At 36.7% G+C, this 25,434-nt stretch overlaps 1 protein-coding gene across 1 annotated transcript in view; it reads left to right on the forward strand.

Annotated features, from left to right (window-relative positions):
• Positions 1–24,081, forward strand: part of LOC150075268 (myeloid differentiation primary response protein MyD88-like) — a 62,526-nt gene extending 38,445 nt beyond the window's left edge. Inside the window, exons 5-7 of the mRNA XM_090388249.1 lie at positions 4,692–4,866; positions 16,784–16,875; positions 23,031–24,081. Of these exons, the coding sequence (XP_090244375.1) occupies positions 4,692–4,866; positions 16,784–16,875; positions 23,031–23,632 (869 nt within the window). The 3' untranslated portion in view covers positions 23,633–24,081. The remainder of the gene's footprint in view (positions 1–4,691; positions 4,867–16,783; positions 16,876–23,030) is intronic.
• The last annotated feature ends 1,353 nt before the right edge of the window (positions 24,082–25,434 follow it).

Consider the following 25,434-nt stretch of genomic DNA (forward strand, 5'->3'; position numbering starts at 1 on the left):
CAGTGCTCTCAGGACTGCATTGGGTGCTTTTAGGACTTTGCCAATCCAGAGTTTTTATATCAAAGCACATGATCCTCCATTACATCTTCGTAGGAAATCATTACTGCTCCACTACGCTGCTAAGAGCTACAGTCTTCCATCGCACCCCAATTGGGAGTATCTTTATAATACTCTGTGGGATTTGTTATATGACAGCAAGCCAAATGAAAACAGACCTGCTTCATTCAGGATTAAACAGCTTTCTCAGAGTTGGAATATCAATTTAAGCGATATTTTTCAGGACATAACTGCACCTGTTCCACCTTGGACATTTGTTTCTGCCTCTCGTGATACACATTTTCTGGAGTGGGGGAAGAATACTGTACCTTCCTTTAATATCAGGCAGTTGCACTTAGCTCACACTACTCTGAACTCCCATAAAATCTATACTGACGGATCAAAAACAGCTAGTACGGTTGGTGCTGCTGCAGTTTTTCCTTCTCATACGGTTACAGCCTCACTACCATTAGCTTGCAGCGTTTTCACAGCCGAATTATATGCCATAAAATTAGCACTTAGTAAAATTATTGAACTTTCTATCTCACCTGCCATAATTTACACCGACTCACTCAGTGCTGTGTCTGCCATAAGGAAGAATTTCTCATCCTACCTTGAAACACATTCATTCTCAGCTATTTTCCTGCAGCGTGTCCAATCAGTCAACCAGTTTTTGCTGGATCCCTGGACATTCTGGCATTCCAGGAAATGAAAGTGCAGACCTCGCAGCTAAACATCCTCAACCAGCTGTCCCAGAACATCCTCAGGTTCCTTACATTGATTATAAGCCTGTTATTTGCAAAGCAAGTTACGACAACTGGTCACATATCTGGAAAATTAACACCAACAATAAACTTTACCAGATAAAGCAAGAATCAAAGCTGTGGCTCTCAGGCTTTTGACAAAACAGATAAGAGGAAGTAGTACTATCAAGACTCAGAATTGGACACATGCATCATACCCATCTGTTCCTGCTACTGGGAAAAGATCCACCCCCAGTGTTCATCCTGTGACAGTCAACTTACTGTTAGGCATTTTCTGTGTGATTGCCCCCTTTATTCAACCGTATGTTCAAACACTTTTCAGTCGCTCTCTAGGCTGAACGTCTCATATGATTTAACTCATATCCTGGGAAATTATGCAAACATAGAACTTATAATCTTTTTAAAATGTATTGGCCTATACAGGAGTTTTTAATTTAACATCTACACCGGTATATTTCGACTGAATAAACTATGAGCAGACACAATTTGGCCTCAGTAGCCCTTGTGTCATTAAGCCAAATACCAACAACAACAACATAGTACAGATTAGTCCTGGACTGATTTGTATTGCCGATATAACTTGTCTTCTGTTCATTGTTTTCCCTATATGCTATCCTGTTTCCTCCTACATCTTTAGCCCTATCCAGGATATGCTTTCTTTCCTCTAATGCTTGCTTGATACTATCGTTCCACCTCCTTATTCTGCCTCTTGGCCTATTATCATTAAATTTTTTATATCTGTTTAGCTAATCATAATGAATATCATAACCTTGAAAGATATGACTCCTGCTGCATGAGAAGAGATGGCAGAAATGCTGGAAACTTTGCACTAGAAACCAAAGGTGGTCCCCCTCCCCCCTTTATCTCTCATTAGCCAATTGGTAGTATTGCACTGAGTGATCAGAGTCATCTGCCACCTAGTATTTGCTAGCGTCACATAGGCTCAGCAATCCTGCACAGTGTGAATGTCACACCACAATTCTTGCTTATATTGGTTCACACCTTGGTGATCATTTCCACCCATGTACTAGGCATATTAATTTTTGGATCTTGCATGTTGGGAATACAGCTAATTCCACCAGTTTTAATGTGCAAGTAAAGGATCTAGTTGTCAGAGAAGGACTGAACCTTGCCAAAATTCAGTGCACTTGATTTGTAAGATGGACTTGAATATCAGTTCCATCAATGTTTTAATCTTCCAGGTGGCAGCTTTAGCTTATCAGAAAGAATGTTCATGAGAAACCTGGAGGGTCTTCTCAAAGTATTTTGACTTCCTGAGGAGAAATATACACTCAGAGTTATACAGGGTGTCCCAAAAAGACCTAGACAACTTCATAAATTCATTACAAAAAGAAAAACAGATTTATTAAAAAAAAAACAATTTAGAGCCATCAACAGAACAACTCAAAGTTTTTCCATATTAATAAATTTCCTTTGTAGCGCAAACTGTGCCTAGTTGATACTCAGTCTCCATTCAAGTATATGCCAGCATGCCAGAATCAATAGTCATTATAACAGCTTCAATTTTCATTCACAGTTCCACAATGTTGTGTATTTTTATTCCCATACCTTTCACATAGCCCCATAGAGAAAGTCTGATGGTGTAATGACCAGTGAACATGTTGGCCATAGTTTGAGACCATTACAGAGTCCAATGGCCTGGAAAATACCTATTAAGTGAATTGTGCACTGTCAAAGCCCAATGTGGAGGTGTGTCGTCTTGCTGGAGAAAGACATTACATTGAAGTTCTTCCAGCTGTGGGAAGGCATAAATCTCAAGCATATCTAAGTAAGTGTCATATTCAAAGTCTGTTCATGAAAAATGAATGAGCCAGTTACATGATCTTAAAGTCCACACCAAACATTCACCATTTTGCTGCTTTATTCCAATTCCTGTACAATGTGCAGGTTTTCCAAGCTCCACATTCAAACATTATGCCTACTCACCATCCCCAAAACATGGATTGTAGACTCATTGAGAAAACATTCTGCTTAAGAAAATTTTCATCACATGAAGCATATGCAATGCAAATTAAAAATGCTTTAGTTTCTCTTCGGGTTTCGAGGCCTGCGCTTTATATGCATAGAGCTTTAAAACATTTGTTCAAGACTCAATATACAATTGATCTTGGTATGTGAAATATCCTGAAGGCAGTTCTGAATAGTAGTAGTAGTAGTAGTGGCACATGATGCAAGAAAGCAAGTGTAGGAGCTTATGCAGCATCAGCCAAAAAAAAAAAAAAAAAATCATCACACCATTCCCTCCAAATGCCTGTCCAGTTCCTCCTTAAATTTATTTAACCTATCAACTTCCACAACGACAGATGGAAGTTTGTTCCAGCAATTAACCACCCGCTGGCTAAAGGCAAATTTCCGCACATCTATTCTACATCTGTCCTTTCTTAATTTGAACTTATGTCCCCGTAGGTTCGTAATCTGAACAAGTGGAAGGATCCCATCAGAATTCAGCGTGCTCAACCCATTCAAGGCCTTATAGACCTCAATCAGATCACCGCGCAGGTGCCTAGTCTCCAGCCACTGCAATTTGCAGAACTTAAGCCTCTCTTGGTAAGAGAATCCCTTCATTCCCCTCACCAATCGTGTTGCTCTTCTCTGTACACGCTCAAGCAAATCTACATCCTTCCTAAAATGAGGCCTCCAGACCTGTACGCAGTACTCAAGGCGTGGCCTGACCATTGCCTTATACAGAGGGACAATCACCTCCTTTTCCCTGCTAGCAAAATTCCTATATATCATTGACAAAACCCCATGACCTGCCCTAGCAGCCTGTCTGCACTGCTCAGAAAACTTCATATCTGACTGCACAATTACTCCCAGGTCTTTTTCATTTTCTACCACCTTAAGTGTAGTACCACACAGTTGGTACGTTTCTCTGGGGTTACTTCTACCCATATGCAGTACTTTGCATTTGTCAAGGTTGAACTTCAGTTGCCACTTCTTAGCCCATCTGCCCAAATTATCTAGATCCTGTTGCAGTAGCACACTGCCATTACTGTCATTAACAACCCTGCCAACCTTTGTGTCATCTGCAAACTTCGACATTAAGCCTGATATACCTTCATCAATATCATTGATAAATACACAAAACAACAGTGGACCCAACACCGAACCCTGTGGGACTCCACTAATAACATTAGTCCATGAAGAGCAGCACCCATTGATTACCACCCTCTGTCTTCTCCCACTTAACCATCCTTTTATCCATTGTAGCAACTTACCCTTAATACCATTCTGCTCCAATTTGTACAGTAGTCTTCCATGCGCAACAGTGTCAAAAGCTTTCCTGAAATCCAAGTATATGATATCAAAATTATTTTTCGCATCCAGTTCCTTTGTGACCACATCATAATAACCAATCAAATTTGTCAGACAAGAATGGTTTGGAAGGGCTCCTAGCAGACATTTCACACACCCATTCCATATCTTCAGCATTTGTGCTAGGCCATCCATACCCTTTTTTGTGATTGACATTTTCCATTTCCATTCTTTCAGTGCCACTCACTGGTAAGAGACTGTGGTTGTTGTCTGTACTTTGTTTGATAATTTGAGTTTGAATGTCAGAGTTCGTCTCAATGAACCACGCCACACATAGAACTTTCTGTTGAGGAGGTACTACCTTCATTTAAAAATTAGTTCGAGTTAAGGAATAATTTCATTTATTATTATTATTTTTTTTTTCCTTGCCAGTTAAAGTTTAAAAACAAAAAAAGTTATCCATAAATAGCAGAAATAAATAACTTTCATTTAGCAGGCCTTTGAGTTTTTTTTAAAAAGAAAACATTGATTTTGTAAACATGGTACTTTTTTTCTTTTTTTTTTTCCCTTTTGTTAAACAGACATGCTTGCTTAAGTTCAAAATTTTTTGTTTAGGTCCGACATATTATGATGCATATGTTTGCTATGCAAAAGAAGATCAAGTATTTGTAAGTCAGTTGGCTAAATACCTTGAATCGCCACAGTTTGGAATAAAACTGTTTATTAAAGGAAGAGATCTTCTTATAGGAAAAGAAGAATATGAGACCTATGTCAGACTAATTGAGGAGAGGTAAGTTAACCTTACAAAAATCATATATCATATAAAACCTGTAATTATATGAAATGCATTACATGGTACTGAATTATTGTACTGAATGTACTGAATTATTTGTGAAATGAAGAAACAGTTTGCACTATGTTTATGATTAAAATTAATTAGTTTATTAAACACTTATATGGGAGAATTAAAAGTCATCACTCAGTACTTTTAAATTATTATTTAACAATAAAAATGTCAAAGCCTGTTGCTCATATTCTATGTGTGTATTTTTATGTGAAAGTGTGTGTTTACAGGCCGATCTGCACATTGTGCAGGCTAAATAAACCCAGAATAACTTGGGGGGAGGACCCCCCCCCCTTGTGCAGGAAAAACACATCTGCAATCTGTATGGACCTACCTGAATTCAAAGATGCTGTTATAATAATTATGGCTAAAGGTTTGCTTACAACTTTTTCTTACATTTTTTAATTAATAAATGTAAGAGAAACAAGGCTCAATATGTTCTACATTATAATTCAATTAACAAATGAATGGTGAAAAGTTCTACAAGTCATTATTGAGGCAGTTCCTCTTGTTTATTTGTTAATTACATTTTTTTGATGTATCAGAATAGGATGGTGCTGGAGATTGCAACAGCATGGTCTCTTCTGATATGGATTACTTCTATGGAAGAGATAAATCCCCTTCTTGTGGATCCATTTCTACAGATTTTGATATAGAACTTGCTTCATATATTTTCCCTTGCCTTTAAAATCTGAGAGGAAGTATTGAGGATTTAAATTTTTTAGAAGAAAGGCTCACTGCAAAAGTTCGGTCTTGCAGTGCATTACCAGAGAATACTAATGTAATTCCCTCGGGAAGTCACACATCACAAACGGCACAAGAAATTGAGGAGAATAAAGAAATTACTTCACAACAGACTTCACATGCTATCAGAATGAGGTTACATCTTCAAATATATCTAAACCTACCAGCCTTGAAAACAATAATACTGAGGAAAATGTAAATCAAGCAGAGACTTCAGTTATTACTGAAGAATCACTGTGTAACATAGTCAGTAAAGTGCAAGAGAGAAAAAGAGCCAGAAATCATAAAATGTACTTCAGCAGATAGAAGGGATTCATTAGCCTCAAAAAATGAAACTTTAAAAACCCTTGAAGGGCCATGGTTGGTCGACAGTGTTTTGTCTGAAAATCCTGCAGCTGTAGCAGAAATTTTGTTGCTTCTTTTAATATAATTGCATATATTCCATCAGACCCACCCCCAGTTGCCTTATTTACATATAGCTTTACCAGTTTCTCTTCCACTCTCCTCTTAGTTATCACAGAATTATATAGTCCCCAGTTAAGATTTGGTATCCCCATTCCTAAGAACTTCTTTACATGTAAGTGCAGATGCAAAATTATTTATTCAGTTTGTCTGCTACCCGAACTTATCTATACTTATGCCATTTATATCTAGTTGGGCAATGTAGTTTATCCCTTTCCTTCTAGTATTAAAATAAGCAAAGAATTATTTGTTACTTTTTGTTGCATTGTTAGAAAAATACTTCTCATAATCTGCCTTAGTTTTCTAACCCCTCTAGTGACTTGATTGCAGATTAATTTGTACTTTAGGTTTCTATTTTTCTTGATAATTTATAATCACCCCATGCATTTTCTTACTCTGTCACCTAATAGCCATTTCGGTGTAAACCTAAAACAAATATCTCTTAATTGGTATGAAAAGCTTAGCAGCATATATGATTACTTCCCTCAGCACTTCCCAATTAATAACATCATCAATTAGTCCCATTGAAAAGAATTTAGGAATTATCTAAGGCCAATCACCTTTATGAAATCAAAATCCCTTCCCTTGCTCTTGATAGTAATTATGTTTTTAAGTAAATCACACATCATTACATTGTGATCACTGCTGATAATCAGATTAGGAGTATTGTTTGTTTTTGTTGCCCATCTAACATGCTTATGTATAAAGCAGTCGTCCATTAAATCCAGAAATGTTCTACTGCAATTGACCAACCCACAAGTTCCAATCAATATCTGGAAGGCTAAAATTCCCCATTGTAAGAAATCCTGATTAACTGCCCCACTATTTGTGTGTATAGTTCAATTATACTCATCACAGTTATTTGGTCAGTGACATACTCCTACTTTCATTTTTATTTTCCCAGTATTTATGTCACACTAAACTGACTTAGCCTGTGTCAGCTGGGTGAATTGCCTTAGAATCTGTGCACTTCTTAACCAAGATCATAACTCCTACTGCTCCTGTCCTGTCCTGTCAGTGCACATTGAACCACCCCTCCCTGATTCAAATTCTGCCTCCCCTGTGTTTGAGTAGCACCATGTTTCTGATATCCTTGCATCTGCAGTTGATGACCTTACCGGTACTACCAATTCATGAAATTTATTTACTATGCCACTAGCATTAGTTTACAAGAACATGTGTGCGCACCTGTTTTTGCTTGTCCCACAAGGAACCTACTCCTGGCAAGTATTTTTATCCCACACACCTTGCTTTCCCGGCTGCTCCATGTCCTACAAAGAAACAATGCAAGAATTAATTTCACCTTTGCTTGCAGTTGCTGTTAAACCTGTGTGTCCCCCAAACCCAAAAAAATTAACAGTTGTCTGGTTTACCTAATGCTTCCTCAAGAACAAAATTGTTTTGTTCACCATTTCTCACAGCATGCAGTATCAGGGATGCTATTAATCTTGTAAAAAATAGCAATACTGATTTCATAAGTTTTGCCAAATAAAATTTGTCTATTTTCATTTTAGAATGTAGAGAATTGGAAAAACTGAACTATATAGCATAGCTTCTTGTATTTCTATGCTGATTACTTTGTTCTCTTGCCTAGCATGAAGATTGACAGCATTGCCTGACAAACTAAGAGAATCAATAGTGGATCAGAATGGGTTCTTTTGTGCTTGTACATATTAAGAAAGTCAGACTTGTGTATATGTACACATATTAAGCTAGTATAAATGGTTACACCTATCCCTTAGTTTACACAGTTAACGGATTTGCAACACCAGTGTGATGAAAATCAAGTTAAGCAGGGGGAGGATTCAAAGAAATTATTGTTATTAACAGAATATACACTGAATGTTTTACTTTGGCATATATATTTATCACAGATTTTAATTCTATCAGCTCATCTAATATAAATATTTGGTATGTTTATCTGCACTAAAAATTAAATAATTCAACTTTATTGATATTGTGATAAGTAAAAATGAAAAATTAATTAAATATTAAAAGTTTACAAAGATACAGTAAACTTATTTTTTTTTTTTTTTTTTTTTTGATTTGGTAGTTGTTGGCGCATCGGCTTCTGTGGCCATATTGCACCTCCCAAGGTTTTTGCAGTACTTTGATCCAAGCCCGAGGCGGGAATCGAACCCGCGACCTTTGGGTTGCCGGGCAGGTACTTTACCCACTCGGCTAGCCCGGTCGGCCAGTAAACTTATGATGTATTGACTTTGTCTTTATTCAGAATCAGCATTTTCTTTGCTTGCTGGAAGAAATTTTATTCTTTTGTTGAGATTTGTCACTACACCATTTTCTTGGGCACTAGAATTTTCAGATTCACTTTCCATGTGAGACTCCATTGTAGGCCTCCTTTCAACTAACTCAATTATCAAGATTTTTTTTTATTTTTTCCAGACCAGTAAATTTTTAAAAATTTTTGATATGCATCTCAGCAGTTTAATTCCCTTTGAAATTTTTAATAAACAGTCCATGTTTGGATCATTATCCAAAAAATTATTATTTTCTTAATTTTTGGATAGCTTCGTATTCCTAGCTATATTGAAGCACTTAAAGTTATGTTTATTTCACAAACTACCAACCCATTTATTTTTAGTTTAAGATTGAAGTTTTTCCAAACTTGGCTGACAGCAAGGGAATTATCGGCATCCAACTTATTCAGAATTTTGGAGATGTATGCTTTATACAGGATGTTTTATAACATGCAAGCTGTACTTTCAGGATTGATTCAGGAATTGAAAACAATGAAATATGTTTATATAAACATGTATTAGATTCCAAACATTTAGGGATTCTAGCTTTTTGAATTTTAAAAAATGGCTGTGTAGTTGGGGTGGATAGGATCTATCCAGTTATATTAAAGGAGGCAGCAAAGGAAGTAAGCAAACCCTTAGCCATAATTATGAGAGCATCCTTGGACTCAGGGGAGATACCCATAGACTGGAGATGTGCAAATGTGACCCCTATTCACAAAGGAGGATCAAAGGCTGACACAAGTAATTATAGACCCGTGAGTTTAACTTCTGTTCCAGGAAAATTAATGGAGGCACTGGTTAAAGAAGCACTGCAGGATCATCTAGACAAGACTTCAGTTATAGCTCGGACACAGATGGTTTTGTTAGGGGGAAGTCTTGCCTGACCAATTTGATTGGATACTATGATGCAATCACAAAAGAACTGGATGCAGGGAATAACTTTGATATTATATACTTGGATCTTAGAAAGGCTTTTGATACTGTTGCACATGGAAGACTGCTGCACAAATTGGAGCAGTGTGGCATTGGAGGCAAATTGCTGCTATGGATAAAGGGGTGGTTGAGGGAGAGAAGACAGAGAGTGGTAATCAATGGACACTGCTCATCATGGACTAATGTTATTAGTGGAGTCCCTCAGGGTTCAGTGTTGGGCCCATTATTGTTTTCTGTATTTATAAATAATATTGATGATGGTATATCAAGCTTAATGTCCAAGTTTGCAGACGATACAAAGGTTGGCAGGGTTGTTAAGGACACTACTGATACTATGCTGCTGCAACAGGATCTGGAAATGTTGAGCGGATGGGCTGAGAGGTGGCAAATAAAGTTTATCATTGACAAATGTAAAGTACTACATATGGGAAACAGCAACCCCAGAGCAATGTATCAACTCTGTGGTACTACACTGACAGTGGTAGAGAATGAAAAGGACCTGGGGAGTAATTGTGCAGGCAGATATGAAGTTCTCTGAGCAGTGCAGACGGGCTGCAAGAGTAGCTCATGGTGCCTTATCAATGATATACAGGAATTTTTCTAGCAGGGATAAGGAGATGATTATTCCCTTGTATAAGGCAATGGTCAGGCTACACCTTCAGTATTGTATACAGGTCTGGAGGCCTCATTTCAAGAAGGATGTAGAGCTGCTGGAAAGAGTACAGAGAAGGACAGCAAGATTAGTGAATGGAACAAAGGGTTGCTCTTACGAAAAAAGGCTTAAGTTTTGCAAATTACAGTGTCTGGAGGCTAGGCACCGGCGAGGTGATCTGATAGAGGTGTATAAAGCCTTGAATGGTTTGAGCATGCTCAATGCTAATGGGATTCTGCCTCTTGCTCAGAATAATCACCTGAGAGGGCATAAATTCAAATTGAGGAAAGACAGATGTAGTATAGATGTGCGGAAATTTGCCTTTAGCCAGCGGGTAGTTTGTTGGTGGAACAGACTTCCATGCCTTGTTGTAGAAGTTGATAGCCTAAATAAATTTAAGGCTCAGCTGGACAGATATTTCGAACGAACGGAGGGGTGAAGTGGAAGTGTGTTTTTTTTTTTTTTTTTTTTTTTTTTTTGGCTGATGCTGAATAAACTTGCTTTCTTGCATTATATGCCTCTACTAATGCTAGTTATGCAGAGTAAAATGTTTATTCATACTAGGTGGATGGTTGCTTATTCTTATATATTTATTATTATTTTTTACCATTGAAAACTCTGTAGTCCTATTTTAAAATTCAAACAGCCAGAATTCTGTGACCTATCAGAATCTGACACATGCTTATACAAACTGTTTTCAGATACTGTATTAATCCTGAAAGTACAGTGTTTAGCTGCTAAAGAGAAGTTGCCGTCAATAGCTTTGGCAAGAGACCAGAATGCTTGGCTGCCATTTGGACAAGAAGCAAGTTTTCTACTCTTAGCCTGTTCAAAATCAAGTTGAGTTAGCATTAGCATTAGCATTAGTAGAGGCATTTGATGCAAGAAAGCAAGCTTATGCAGCATCAGCCAAAAAAAAAAAAAAAAAAAAAAGTAACATAAATAAATAAAAATAACCACTTCCACTTCACCCCTCTGTTCGTTCGAAATACCTGTCCAGCTGAGCCTTAAACTTATTTAGGCTATCAACTTCCACGACAAGGGATGGAAGTCTGTTCCACCCACCAACCACCCGCTGGCTAAAGGCAAATTTCCGCACATCTATCCTACATCTGTCTTTCCTCAATTTGAATTTATGCCCTCTCAGGTGATTTTTCTGAGTTAGAGGAAGAATCCCATCAGCATTGAGCATGCTCAAACCATTCAAGGCTTTGTACACCTCTATCAGATCACCCCGCTGGTGCCTAGTTTCCAGACACTGTAATTTGCAAAACTTAAGCCTTTCTTCGTAAGAGAACCCCTTTGTCCCATTCACCAATCTAGTTGCCCTTCTCTGTACTCGTTCCAGCAGCTCTACATCCTTCCTGAAATGAGGCCTCCAGGCCTGTATACAGTACTCTAGGTGTGGCCTGACCATTGCCTTATACAAGGGAATAATCACCTCCTTATCCCTGCTAGAAAAATTTCTATATATCATTGACAATACACCATGAGCTACTCTTGCAGCTCGTCTGCACTGCTCAGAGAACTTCATATCTGCCTGCACCACCACCCCCAGGTCCCTTTCATTCTCTACCACTGTCAGTGTAGTACCACAAAGTTGATACGTTGCTCTGGGGTTGCTGTTTCCCATATGTAGTACTTTACATTTGTCAATGTTAAACTTCATTTGCCACCTCGAAGCCCATCTGCTCAACCTTTCCAAATCCTGTTGCAGCAGCATAGTGTCAGTAGTGTCCTTGACAACCCTGCCAACCTTTGTATCGTCTGCAAACTTGGACATTAAGCCTGATATACCATCATCAATATCATTTATAAATACAGAAAACAATAAAGGCCCCAATACTGAACCCTGAGGGACTCCACTAATAACATTAGTCCACGATGAGCAGTGTCCATTGATTACCACTCTCTGTCTTCTCCCCCTCAACCACCCCTTTATCCATAGCAGCAACTTGCCTCCAATGCCACACTGCTCCAATTTGTGCAGCAGTCTTCCATGTGCAACAGTATCAAAAGCCTTTCTAAGATCCAAGTATATAATATCAAAGTTATTCCCTGCATCCAGTTCTTTTGTGACTGCATCATAGTATCCAATCAAATTGGTCAGGCAAGACTTCCCCTTAACAAAACCATGCTGTGTCCTAGCTATAACTGAAGTCTTGTCTAGATGATCCTGCAGTGCTTCTTTCACCAGTGCCTCCATTAATTTTCCGGGAACAGAAGTTAAACTCACAGGTCTATAATTACTTGTGTCAGCCTTTGATCCCCCTTTGTGAATTGGGGTCACATTTGCACATCTCCAGTCAATGGGTACCTCCCCTGAGTCCAAGGAAGCTCTCATAATTATGGCTAAGGGTTTGCTTACCTCCTTTGCTGCCTCCTTTAATATAACTGGATAGATCCCATCCACCCCAGGTGCCTTTCTTGTGTTTATCTTCAACAATTTCTCCTCCACTTTGCTCTCAGTTATTACAAGATTCTCTAGCTTACTGCTAGAGTTGAATACACCTCTGGCATTCCCCTCGCTGAATAACTCCTCATGTGTGAATGTCGATGCAAAATATTCATTTAGTTTGTTAGCTACCCGAGCAGGGTCATCAACAGTTGACCCATCGATCTCAAGTGGACCAATCTGATTCATCCCCTTCCTTCTAGAGTTTACATAAGTAAAGAACTCTTTGCTGTTTTTCTTCGCATCCCTTGCCAAGGATCTCTCGTAATCTGCCTTCGCCTGCCTAACCTCCTTTGTAACTTGGTTACAGATCAACTTGTATCTATCATAGGCATCCGTGTCACGTGTTAATTTGTATGTATCCCATGCATTTTTCTTCTCTGCCATATGCCTCATTAGTTCATCTGACAACCATTTAGGCCTAAACCTTGAACAATATTTCTTAGTTGGTATGTAAAGCCTAGTAGCTTCCACGATAAGTTCTTTGAATGCTTCCCATTTTGAATTTGCTGTTGGCAATATCATCAGTTGATCCCACTGTATAGAATTTAAATACTGTCTCAGTCCATTGTAGTCGCCTTTACGAAAGCAATACCCCTTCCCTTTACCCCTAATGGTAGTTACCTCTTTGAGTAACTCCCACTTCAGCACACTGTGATCACTGCCACCAAGTGGTTCATTTATCTGCAGATTCTGAATGCATGAAGAATCACTACTGATAATCAAATCAAGAGTATTACTCCCTCTAGTTGCCTCCCGAACATGCTGATGTAGAAAACAATCATCCAATAAATCCACAAAAGCCTTGCTACTGTGTGAGTGACCAGCCCCCAAATTCCAGTCAATATCTGGGAAATTAAAATCCCCCATTATAAGACTCTCTGATTTACTGGCCCACTCTATTTCTCCGAACAGTTTCTTATTATACTCATCAGAGTCATTAGGCCTATAGCACACTCCTACTCTCAATTTTGATCTCCCAATGCTTATGTCACACCAAACTGACTCGACACTGCACTGTCCAGCGATGTCGACTGGCTTCACTTCCTTGGATTTTATGTGTTTCTTAACTAATAGCATAACCCCTCCTCCCTTCCTATCCTGTCTATCCTTTCTGTACACATTGTACTCCCCAAATTCCAGTTCTGCATTTCTTATATCTTATTGAGTTGATTAATAACTATTTTAAAGTGATTGAGCTTTAGTGTAGGCAAAAAAATGAAGCTGGAGATTTATATGCAAGCCACTTTCAGTATGCAACATCTTATCTTGAACAGTATATTTATTAGTAAACAAGTTCTAGATAAAGGACAAAATTTTGGAGTAGAATGCAGAATAGAGGATTTCATCCCATAAGAATAATTTCATTGACGTGATGTGAATAAACATTCAAATTGGATCAGAAGATTTAAAATAGTAATCTAAAAAAGAAAAAGAACAGAAATCAAAAATTATCCCGTTTCTCATTCCAGTAATGCCCAACGAAAATGAGGCTGAAAATGAGCATGAGTCCGTTGGAGAAGAGATCATAAAGTTTTGATCTGAAGTGCCTAGAGGCCCACTACCATTGGCTGTATACTTTGATTGGCTGTTGGTGAGAAAAAGATCAAGAGTGTTGGGTTTGTGGTTAGGATTGTCTGATAGGTTAATAGTAGTAGTGGCATGTGATGCAAGAAAGCAAGTGTATGAGCTTATGCAGCATCAGCCAAAAAAAAAAAAAATAATAAAAAAATAAGATGTGTGAGGCCATTAGCAGTTGCAAAATGCCTCAGCATCTTGAACAGCCGGGTTAATGTAATTGAAAAACTGAAGCCAGGTGCAGTTGTGAACATTAAATCACCAAGGCAAATTGTCACAGGTAGGAATATTAGACTGTAGAAAATAGTTTCAAAAATTCAGAGTGAATCATGGAGTTGAAGAACAATAAGAGGCAACAGATGGATTTGACAATGGGATAGAGAGATTTTATGCCAGAGGAGATTTCAAATTAGGAAGTCTTTGACAGGTAATATCTGATATGCAGAAATACCACCTTAGGAATAAAAGGAATCATAGAACAAATACTTAGGGTAACTGATAAAGACTGTCAGAAAAAGTAAGTGGGGGCCTTGCAGATTGTAGGTAGAAATGGACATCATTGAGATTGGAACTGAGACCAATATTTGTGAAATGATTGAGGAAGTTATTTCATGGATGAGTTTTTGTTATATTATTTTACATGATGTAAAAAATGTATAAAGAAAAAGTGGAGGTAAAACATCTATGAATTAATGAAGTTTTTGGATATGGTATGCACAAGTCAAAAATGTCCCTAGCTCCCTGACATAATATGGCCTCAACGATGCACCCCCCCCCCACACACACACTACTTGGACTTCCTCCAGTTACTAGCCAGCAGAGTAGAGACAACAATATGTACACTAGATGATATTTGATGCCTCCTAGAAAGTTACCAGTAAGTACAGTCCAGTAGGCTGTCTAACAGCCAGCTTGCAAACACTATTTTAGAGCTGTCCCTCAAAATGTAAAGAATACTGTCTAACCATGATGTCCATCATAACCTCAAAAGACATCACTCATACTGCATGATAAGAGAGCCGACCGGGCTAGCCGAGTGGGTAAAGTACCTGCCCGGCAACCCAAAGGTCGCGGGTTCGATTCCCGCCTCGGGCTTGGATCAAAGTACTGCAAAAACCTTGGGAGGTGCAATATGGCCACAGAAGCCGATGCGCCAACAACTATCAAATCAAAAATCAAGCATGATAAGAGACCGATTGCAAACAGAACAACCAGACTTCACCAAAATATAATCCAGCAGACTTGAATATCAGGTCCAAGTAGACTTCCAAGTAGCAAGCCCTAGGAAGCCCTGTCATACCTGGAAAAATGTGATCCTTGTCACAGACATTCATTACATGAACCATGTAATGTCATTCTCTCAATGCAGTTCTTTCAGTTTTTGAATCTTTGCCTATCATTATATAATGGAGTACCCCATATGATGTTGCATAACATTTATATTAACCTTACCTGTAACACTTAATAATTTGCATAACACCCACTCCTCTTCGAGCTATTACCTCCTTCCGTGCTGGTTACAGCTGCATGATCATAAAGGACTTTCCAGGCTTGTGGCCCAACTCACATAATTGTTTAGCATGTTTTCATTATAAAAGTAAACCCAAAAACGATCAAAGGAAAATACAAGTTATTAGCAGAATAATTAACAAATAATAGTTTATAAACAGTACTAGAAGTGTCCTCCATTATTAGCAATACATAAATTCATTCTTTTGATCAAGAGCAATGCAGCAAAGAGTTTGCATTGATACACTCTCAACTGTATTTTCAGTGCTCATTCTGAACTGCTGAATGCTTTGTGGATTGCTGTCATAAGCTTTCTCCTTGAATAATCCCCATAAAGAAGTCGAAGAATGTTAAATCAAGAGATCCAGGTGTCCAAAGTCCTTGTGATATGATTTGATCCATAAAAAAACACTTGCAATATTTCAGTGGTTGAATGTGTTGTATGGCAGGTTGCTCCTTTCTATTAGAGCCAGATGTCTTTCATTTCCTTCTAGTAATGCAGTAAACTGCATTTATGCCTTGATAAACAGAGAGTGACAGTTTGTTCAAGAAATATGGACCCAGTTATCATTCTTCGAGATATGTCACACCAAACACCAATATTTTGGGCAAGTAAGAGGGTTTTTGCAAAAAAAAAAAAAAAAAAAGCATACATTTTCAGCACTTCGTATTCTCCAATTCTGACTGCTGAAATAGCCAGAAAGATGGAACAAAATGAATTTTATCCAAAATTTTAGAACCTTCACAGTGACGTAATCTTTTAACATTTAAACATTTAAAATCATCCTTAAATTGAAGCTTGTGCATACCATGAATTCAGCTTGGAAAAAGTTAAGTGTAGCATTGCATGGACCTTTAGTGTTAGAAAATTTTTCAACAAATTTTGTTAAATTTGTTGAATGGCTTACTTTTAAAATGAATACCCTGTATATTTTTCCTCCATATACTAAATCCGAACACTTCCATATGCATTGTTGTTTTTTTTTTTTTTTTTTTTTTTTTTTAAGTTACATATCATCTTATACAAATATCATTTGGGTAATAAAATACAGATAGAGTAATTCGAAAATGTGTGTATGGAGATATCGGGTTTCACAATAAAATACCTAAAAATATGAAAATGTCCGAAGCCAGGCTTTACCTGATATGCTTTACAAGTAAGCACTATGGCCCTCTCATAATTGATAATCAGAGGGATAGGGTATTCTTTTCCATTATTTATTTATTTTTTTTATTTTTTATTTATTTATTTTTTTTTTTTTTTAATAGATGTAATAGGATGCTCATACTTCTATCCCCAGACTTTTTGGAGAGTGAAGAGTGCAAATTTCAAGCAAGATTTGCAGCGAGCCTTGGAATTGGTAAGATATATTGTGTGGAACAATTTTATTTAACTTAAATCAAGAAAATTTATCTTGTTGCAGTTGATCTTGTAAATGAGAATTATAATCCAGCAGAAATTGCAATTTTTGTTTTGTAACCTAGTACCATATAAATTGTTTGGTTGAGTTTTTTTCTACTGACATGAAAGTTGGCTAACAAATATGAAATTAATATTGATTTTTGAATTAGCAAAGGTGATAAAATGCTCTACTTTATAGTTTATGGAAGAAATTTTGAACAACTCTGCTAAATTAAAAATAAAGATTTTAGGAAAATTTTTAAATTGACTTGTGTTGTGCCATGTAAATTTGCAAGCACCATGCATTTCTGAGTGGTTAATACTTGTAAAGCAGGAGTCAGTTTTCCCACATACATAATAGGAAGTTGTGTGAGAAAAAAAAAAAATTCATTATCTTTATTATATTATTTTTAATGAATACATTACACTTTATTTTATATACATTAACTACTGTATATTCTGGAATATAAATCTACCTTTGGAGCACTAAAAAATCATAAAATTGTAAGATAGACTGATATGCTTTACAAATATAAGTCAAGTATAAAATTAAGCTTGAATTCAAAGAACTTTTTTAAGGTTAGAAAGACATGAATTAATACCAGTATATTTATAATTTATTATGTACTTATTTCTCAGAAGTATACATTGTTTGCTCACCTTTTAAAACCAAATAATTTGTTCATCTTCTTCATCAGACGAACAGTTCGTTGGAAAATGGCAAATGTTGTGTTTCTAGGTTTACTTTGAGTTTTTAAATAGTCGATGTCAATTTATAATAGCAAATTCACTTCCATGTTGCGGCTTTGTTTGCAGAGAAACCAGTTAGCAGTACAATAGCAAACAAGAAATGGCTCGGTTACATAGTCAAAGCCCTCCAATATATACACTGCTTCATTGAGCAAGGTCATGTCATCATGTATGCCTGTAGGTTTGATTTCAGGACTGCTACATAGGGAAGTACTGTATATGCATATCATTACAGTGTTCTATGTAGTGTAAAAAAGTTAATGTAAACTTTTAAAAGAAAGAGAAGAAATAATTGAATTAGAAAGTAGACAGTGATTTATTTATTTATTTTGTTTGTTTTTTTTGCATGGAATGATCACTGTAAAAAAAGTATGTTGACTTATGCAGTGAATATATATGACTAAAAGTTGACTTTATATGCCAGAATATATGGTAGCATTATTTAATGTGTTATGAGTTTAATAATGTTACATGGTAATCACAAGTAAACTTTTTCATATAAAGAAAGTTTTAAACTGCAGTGAAGTTAATATTTTGTATATCTTTTTAACAAATATGCATCTCTCATCTCTGTAAAGAGATGCTGTATGTCAGAGAACTATATTTTAAACTCAAAAATTCATCACTCTAATTTAATTAGAGCTGTGGATTTTTATTAACCTACAATACTCTAGCAACTGACCTAAAAATATCAGATCATCTCATAAATAAGTTTTTTTGTGAATTACCAAACTTTAATCATAGGTTAGCATAAGAAGAACATGTCATATAATGCTTAATGAATTTAAACAAGTTCAGTGATGAGATGCTGATAATCACACTTCCAGATCCTGGTGTTATTAAAGAACTTGCTCAACTTGACTTATCCTACCAGCCATAGCCATTGCATCAGCTAGGAAAAGTGTTAAAATTTGGAAAGTAGGATCATTAGTCTCCAAACAGCCTGCTGAAGATCGGGTAAACATGCATACTTCACAGCATTCTCATAAACTTCATATGCTATTTTTCAATAGGCTCATTACCTTGGATGAAGCACATTATAGCCTTAGTTGCTAATGCGCCAATAAAATCCAAACCAAACCAAACCTTGGATGAAAATTGAGGACCAAAGTACTTTATCACAGATTAGGCATTGTCAACACTTAGTGCCAAAGAATCTGCTACCCCACAACCAAGAGTTAGTCTTATCACAGGAAGGTTTTTTTGGGATATTCAAGATAGAGCAATAGTTTACATAGCTGCCAACTTTAGACTTTCAAAATACAGATTAGGTATTTGTAGGCAGGAGGGAAAACAGGAAGTTTTCTTTGCCAAAACAAGCAAAAAAGTTGTTTGCAAAACACAGTTCTTCCCAAAAAACAAAATATTTTTCAGAAAATGCAGTAGATTTTTAAATTCCACATGTACTAGAAATTAAATTTCACCTGCACAGTATGCTTTTAAATCTTTGCTCATCTAACAATTTTCTCTCTGTGAATTTGTTTGAATTGTCTGTTACACATCAATTGATCATGATTGCTTTGAGCAAGATGCTGTTCAGACTTGGCTGTTGAGAGAATTTCAAAAACTGCACCAGAAAGAGATCTCAATTCAGTTTTTTCCCTTCACCTAGATGAATATTGTCTTAGACTCTGCATTGCTATGTGGAATTGTTAAAATGACAAGAACGAAAGAAGAAAGAATTATACATCAATTCTTTTTTTCTTTCATAACAGCATTTGATAGGTACTCGTGTCAAAATTTATAGAACTGATATGCAAGATAGGTCTTTACCTTCACCGATACTGAGCAGCACTGGAAGTGTGCGTACATGCAAGCAAGAAATTTGGTTCAGAAAACTTGTTCTCATGAATGGCATTGTTGTGAACAACTTACTCGTGAATTCTCTTTGGTGCTTTCAACTACCATCAGAAAACACGCTTTGGTCTTAGCAGTTCATGATAGAAAGTTTCTTATAAGCCACACTAAATTTGCAATATACCAAATTTATTTGCAAATATCATTCAGCTTCTGCCATGAGTGTATTAAATATTTGAAGCTATAACACTTTAGTGGATTGTCTTAGCCTAAAAATCATCTCAACAGTACATGTAAACTTACAGTAACACTTTTTTTTTTTTTTTTTTATCATATGTATAAAAAATCTTAGGGGTGAAGTCAGCGAAGGCTCTCCCGGATGGTATGTGGCAACAGACAGAAGGGCGACTGTGGCGCAACTCGCCGGTAATTGGAATGCTGGTGATGGGAGTAATGTGTCACAACTCACAGTACATGAAACCCTGCTGAAAATGGGGCTGTGTAGCCACAGGCTGCTCCAAGTGCCCATGCTAACCACGGTTCACTGGTGGCAGCACCTACAATGGGCACACAGGCATCAAAACTGGACATTGAGTGATTGGAAGAAGGTCATCTGGCCCGATGAATCATGTTTCCTCTTGCACTACGTGGACAATAGCGTATGTATGCATAGTTTACCTGGGGAATTGATGGCACCTGGATGCACCATGAGACGAAAACAAGCCGGTGGTGGCAGTGTCATGCTTTGGGTGATGTTCTGCTGGGATACCCTTGGTTCAGTCATCCATATGCTGGGCACTCTGACGTCTACCATCTACCTAAACATCATTGCTGACCAGGTACACCCTTTCATGGCAACAGTCTTCCCCTCTGGCAATGCCATCTTTCAGCAGGATAATGCACCATGCCACACTGCCCAGATTGTTAGAGACTGGTTCACAGAACATGAGGAAGACTTCCAGGTATTGCCCTGGCCTCTAAATTACCCAGACATCAATCCCATTGAGCATCTGTGGGATGTGTTGGAACAACAACTCCAATCTGCGGTGTCTCAGCCACAGACCTTACAGGATCTGCTGGTTAACTTTTAGTACCAGATACCACAATACACATTTAGAAATCTTGTAGTGTCCATGCCTCACCGGGTACAAACTGTTTTGGCTGCATGTGGAGGACCAACATCATATTAGGTAGGTGGTCATAATATTTTGGCTCATCAGTGTACCTCTAGTGAATATTCTGTTTAATAAAAATTTTCTGACACTGATAAGCTTATTTTTTTTGTGGGGGGATGCACTTAAACTAAAATCCACCTTTATTCAGGATTCAAGAGTCCCAACATGCATAGCATTCCTATATGTTCTGTTAAAATGCTTTGTGTGCTCCCATAACTAATATCAAAGACCTCTTCAAGTTTTCTGACTGTAATTCATCTGTCTTCAAGGACTAATGTGACTGTTGGTATAACATCTGCTGTACTAATAGTCACATCAATTATTAATGTTGATGGATGTCCTGGGATTGGGCCTTAATGCTTTTCTTTCCGTCTTTGACCTGCTTATTCCATCTGAATAGAGTGGATTCTCTATAGGCTTTTTTGCAGACATTTTACATTTTCTATTGGTGTTTTGTTCAGTAGAACAGAATTTCACACTGGCTTGCTGTCCATTCATTATTTTCTTTGTGGGTGTGTTATCCTTGTTCAAGTTTGATGCTTGTTTTCATAAATTATTACAGCCTTACAGAAATAAAAAAATAAGTGTTGTTATTTGGTTTTTAGGAGCATTAGCAACCAAGGCCATATTGCTCCGGAGATATGCGGTGGTCATTCCCTGACCTTTCCGCATCCTCTGTATTTGGTGGCTCACAGGCTCGAACCCCGGTCTAATCAAGAAGCATGTGCTATGCACTGCTGCTCCTGTCTACGGAGGTGCCAATAATAAGTGTGTGTGAGAGAGAGAGAGAGAGAGAGCTAATAGGTTTAAATTGATAATAATTTAAATTTTGTATAGTAAAACTACTTTTTTTTTATTTATCCCTATATCATAATTTGGATTATTGAAATAAATTTATTAAATGCAGATTTTATTTGCTTCAGGTTCTTTTGAACAGTTTTGAGGTGTATGTTTAGTTCCCACTGACTTCCATTATTACTGAATGAGAAATATCAGATGTCTCCAAGGAAAACATTCAGACTTTTCTAAATGATTTGTTACCTCAGCACATGTTGACATTGATTTTCCATAGTTTCTCTTCAGTTTCATCTTCAGCAGTTCTGTTCTCATGATCCTATTCAAAAGTTCTCTATCTCCATAGCTTGCAAGCTCCTCAGATATACATAATCTTCAAATCGGGAAACATTTAAGAAAAGTTGAACTTTTCTTGATGGCTTATCCAGATGTCAGCATTATTCCATTCTGCCATTCCATGTGGTCCCCAGTAATGAATGTTAAAGCCTCCAGTATGAAATGTGGCTTCATCTGACCAAACTATATTCTTTAAAAGGTCCTGCTAAGCCACCAGTCATCAAGACCTGATATCGGCAGACTTGCCCTTTGGTCATAAACCTGTGGATGAAGTGCCTGAACATGGTGTAGTTTCCATGGTTTCCACTCTAGTTCTGGTTTCAGAATTGGTCAGTCCAATTTCATGCATGTTTTAATGTTTTCATCTGACACAAGTTGACAGTCTTCTGCAACATTTCTATCAGTCACAGATCCTAAAGTCAGTTTTTGGTTACAACCTTTAAATATTTAAGGATTCATTGTCACATTTTTTTCATCATTCATCTTGTCCCCATCTCTGAACAGTTGTACTGATCCCTATATTTTGTATGTTATTGTAGTCTTTGTTCTATTGCTGATACTCAATTACTTAGGAATCACTTAGCTAAAACACAAAACTGTAAAGCAAGATATTAAATTATATTAGATATTAAATGTATATCTGAGGCTTTTATTAATATCAGAATATTTACACATTTTGATATCTCTCATATTGTGGAAATATTTCATGCAGTTGTGAAATATTTCTACAATATGAGAGTGCCACACTAGTGGTGTCTGTTTATCCACTACTTTGCATGACAGTATAGCAGTTTCATCACTTGTTTGGGGAGGTCTGGGTTTTAATCCCATCAGAGGCCAGAAGAATTCCTTAAGATCTCTTCATTCAGGGCTATACTTTGCCAATCTCAGTTTGTTGAAGAAGGTCCTCCCCCAGTGAGTTATGGATTTTTCAGCCTGTATCTGGCCTGTGAATAGTCTTGTACAGACATAACATACTGGTGCCTCCATAACCAGGTGGGCAGGAGCAGCAGTGCGTAGCACACACTTCTTGATTAGACTGGGGTTTGAGCCCGTGACCACCAAATACGGAGGATGCGGAAAGGTCCGGGAATGACCACCGCATATCCCGGAGCAATATAGCCTTAGTTGCTAATGCTCCTAAAATAACAAACAAATAACAAACAAACAAACATTTCATTGATGTTTTAATTTGAAAGTTTTTATTATTAATAAAAGTAAGTGATTTTTCAAATTAAAATAAGTCTTATTTTTATTCCAGAAAAAAGAAATAGAAAGCTAATTCCAATACTCTACAAGCCCTGTGAAATACCTCCACTTCTAAAATTTGTTTCTAAAGTTGACTTTACAAAACCAGATATATATGAGTGGATATGGCCAAAATTGATTACATCTATCAGACAGCCGGGATGCCATACTTTTGTATCTCCTGCACCAGCAGTATCAGTGCCACCTCCTTCAACCCAGCAACCAATAATTACTTTTCCACCAACTACTTCTTTTACACCTATGCTTCTACCATCTACATCTGGCAATAACGTTTCAGTTCCTGCTATTAACTTTCCAAGCAGTACATTAAGTATTAGTAGTTCTTTTGTGTCTCTAAATTCTTCAGAGTCTGCAGTGCTGAATACCTCACAGTCTACGTGTTTGGAAGTTCCAGTTACTCAGCCATCTCGTAAAAACACTCCTCCATCAAAGCGTTCCTTTTTTTCTTTTAACAAAACAAAAAGTTCAAACAACTCAGTGGATCCAGGTAATCTAAAAAGTTCAGCCAATTCATCCAACAGTAGTGGATACAATAGTCAAAGTGATGCCTCTTGGCCTACTACAAATAACCCAGGAAATGAAACATTTTTATAATTTCAACTGTGTTTTAGTGATGACTGTTTACCTGTTGCACACCATTTTTAATCAAGGAACATTGATAACATTTATTCATATTCTTAAAATGTTGTCCATTTTTGATAGTTTCTTTTTAAATTGTAATTTTAGTAAATTATATACATATTAAGTGCCTAACATTACACACATTGCTCAGATAATGGTGTCAACTATTAGGAGGAGGAGTATGCAGTAAAATTAGCCAAGGGACAATATTTTTCTAGCTAATATACTAATCTCTTGAATGCAATAAATCTTAAAATTTGATGGTCACATTTTTGTGGTTTAACCATTCTGCATATTTACTTTGCACATATGCTTGAAAAAGATTTGGAAAAATGCATTGTTGAAACAAAAAGTTATGAACTCTTAAATTTGGATGAATAAAGGAGAAACAAAATCAGGTTGTAAAATTACCCCTCCCAACTTTAAAACAGTTGCTAAAATTTAGCTGGATGAGATGTGCAGAAAGGATAAACCATGACAGGTGACATTTAAAAAATTTTTGCAGCTTTGTACCAATATACTTGAGGTTTACATCATTCAAGGGATTGTAAGAAATGAATAAATATTTTGTAATATATATACCGTATAAGCCTGAGATTTTTTTTTTTCAGGTTTAATTGTGTAAAAGAATTTTTACCAGGCTTATAGAAGACTGACTTAGAGGAAACTTTTTTGAAGTAAAAAAAAAAATAAATTTTTTACCTGTTAGTACAAGAATGCGAAGTATTAAAAAAAAGTATTCCTGTATTTATGACAGTGATTCATTCTTAGAAAACATGGCTCAAGTCAGAATGACTTAAATCAAAACATTTGTTGAAATGATTGATGTAAACAGATGTGTTTCTGTAAGATTATATCTGTCCATAATTTAAGATATTGCCAGCTGCTTTATGGCATGGCAGCAGTATATTCCTAAAATGTGAAAATCACTCCCAGTTCCATTAGCTGGGATAGCAAAGTTGTATCAATATTATCACATTGACCATTCAAGTCAACTAGATGAGCAAGATTTTTCCATCCTATTTTAACTTCACACAGTAATCCTCTGTGAATATAAAAAAAAATGTGAAGTTATCTAATCCCACGATTATTATACATTGTTCCATATTGTCCAGGACTTGAATCTTTTGCATTCAATATTGTCTCACTATGGACACATCTTTAATTTTTTTGAGCATTTGAACAGATTGCCATTGCTGCAGTTCAAGATAAGTTGAATGCCCATTATTGCACATTGCCTACATCAAATTTTCTTAACATTAATAATTTCACCATCATAACAAATGATGCACTAACTCTCATTCAATGTGCAGAGAAAAATAATTTTGACACCATTCAATTTCCAATAATATCACCATACTGGAAATCAGGAACTCATTTTGAAAACTGCTGTAAAATACTGATGCCATTGCAGTGAAGTGATATAAAGAGAACAGTCGTAAATAGAGGACTATCTGTACTTTCTTCATATAAAAAAAATAATAATATAATATTAAACCTATATTTCTTTAAAGAATGATGTCTTTCACCAAAGTCAAGGAAGAAGCATGATGCACTCAATTTCATGAACTAAATGTCAAAATAATTGGAACATATTAGGTATGTTTTGATGGAATGCAGCATTATAGAAGCAGTAGATATGAATATTAGGGAATAATTTGGAGTGTTGCATTTCAGTAATGCTAGATCTTTTGCAAAAAAACTTCACTGTAATTTTTTTTGCATTTACATCTACTAATCTATTTTTCTTGTAGGCACAGTAGCAAACTGTGCAT

The sequence above is a fragment of the Mastigoproctus giganteus genome, chromosome 14 (genome assembly GCF_048544385.1).
Source record: "Mastigoproctus giganteus isolate SK-2022 chromosome 14, ASM4854438v1, whole genome shotgun sequence".
Classification (NCBI taxonomy): domain Eukaryota; kingdom Metazoa; phylum Arthropoda; class Arachnida; order Uropygi; family Thelyphonidae; genus Mastigoproctus; species Mastigoproctus giganteus.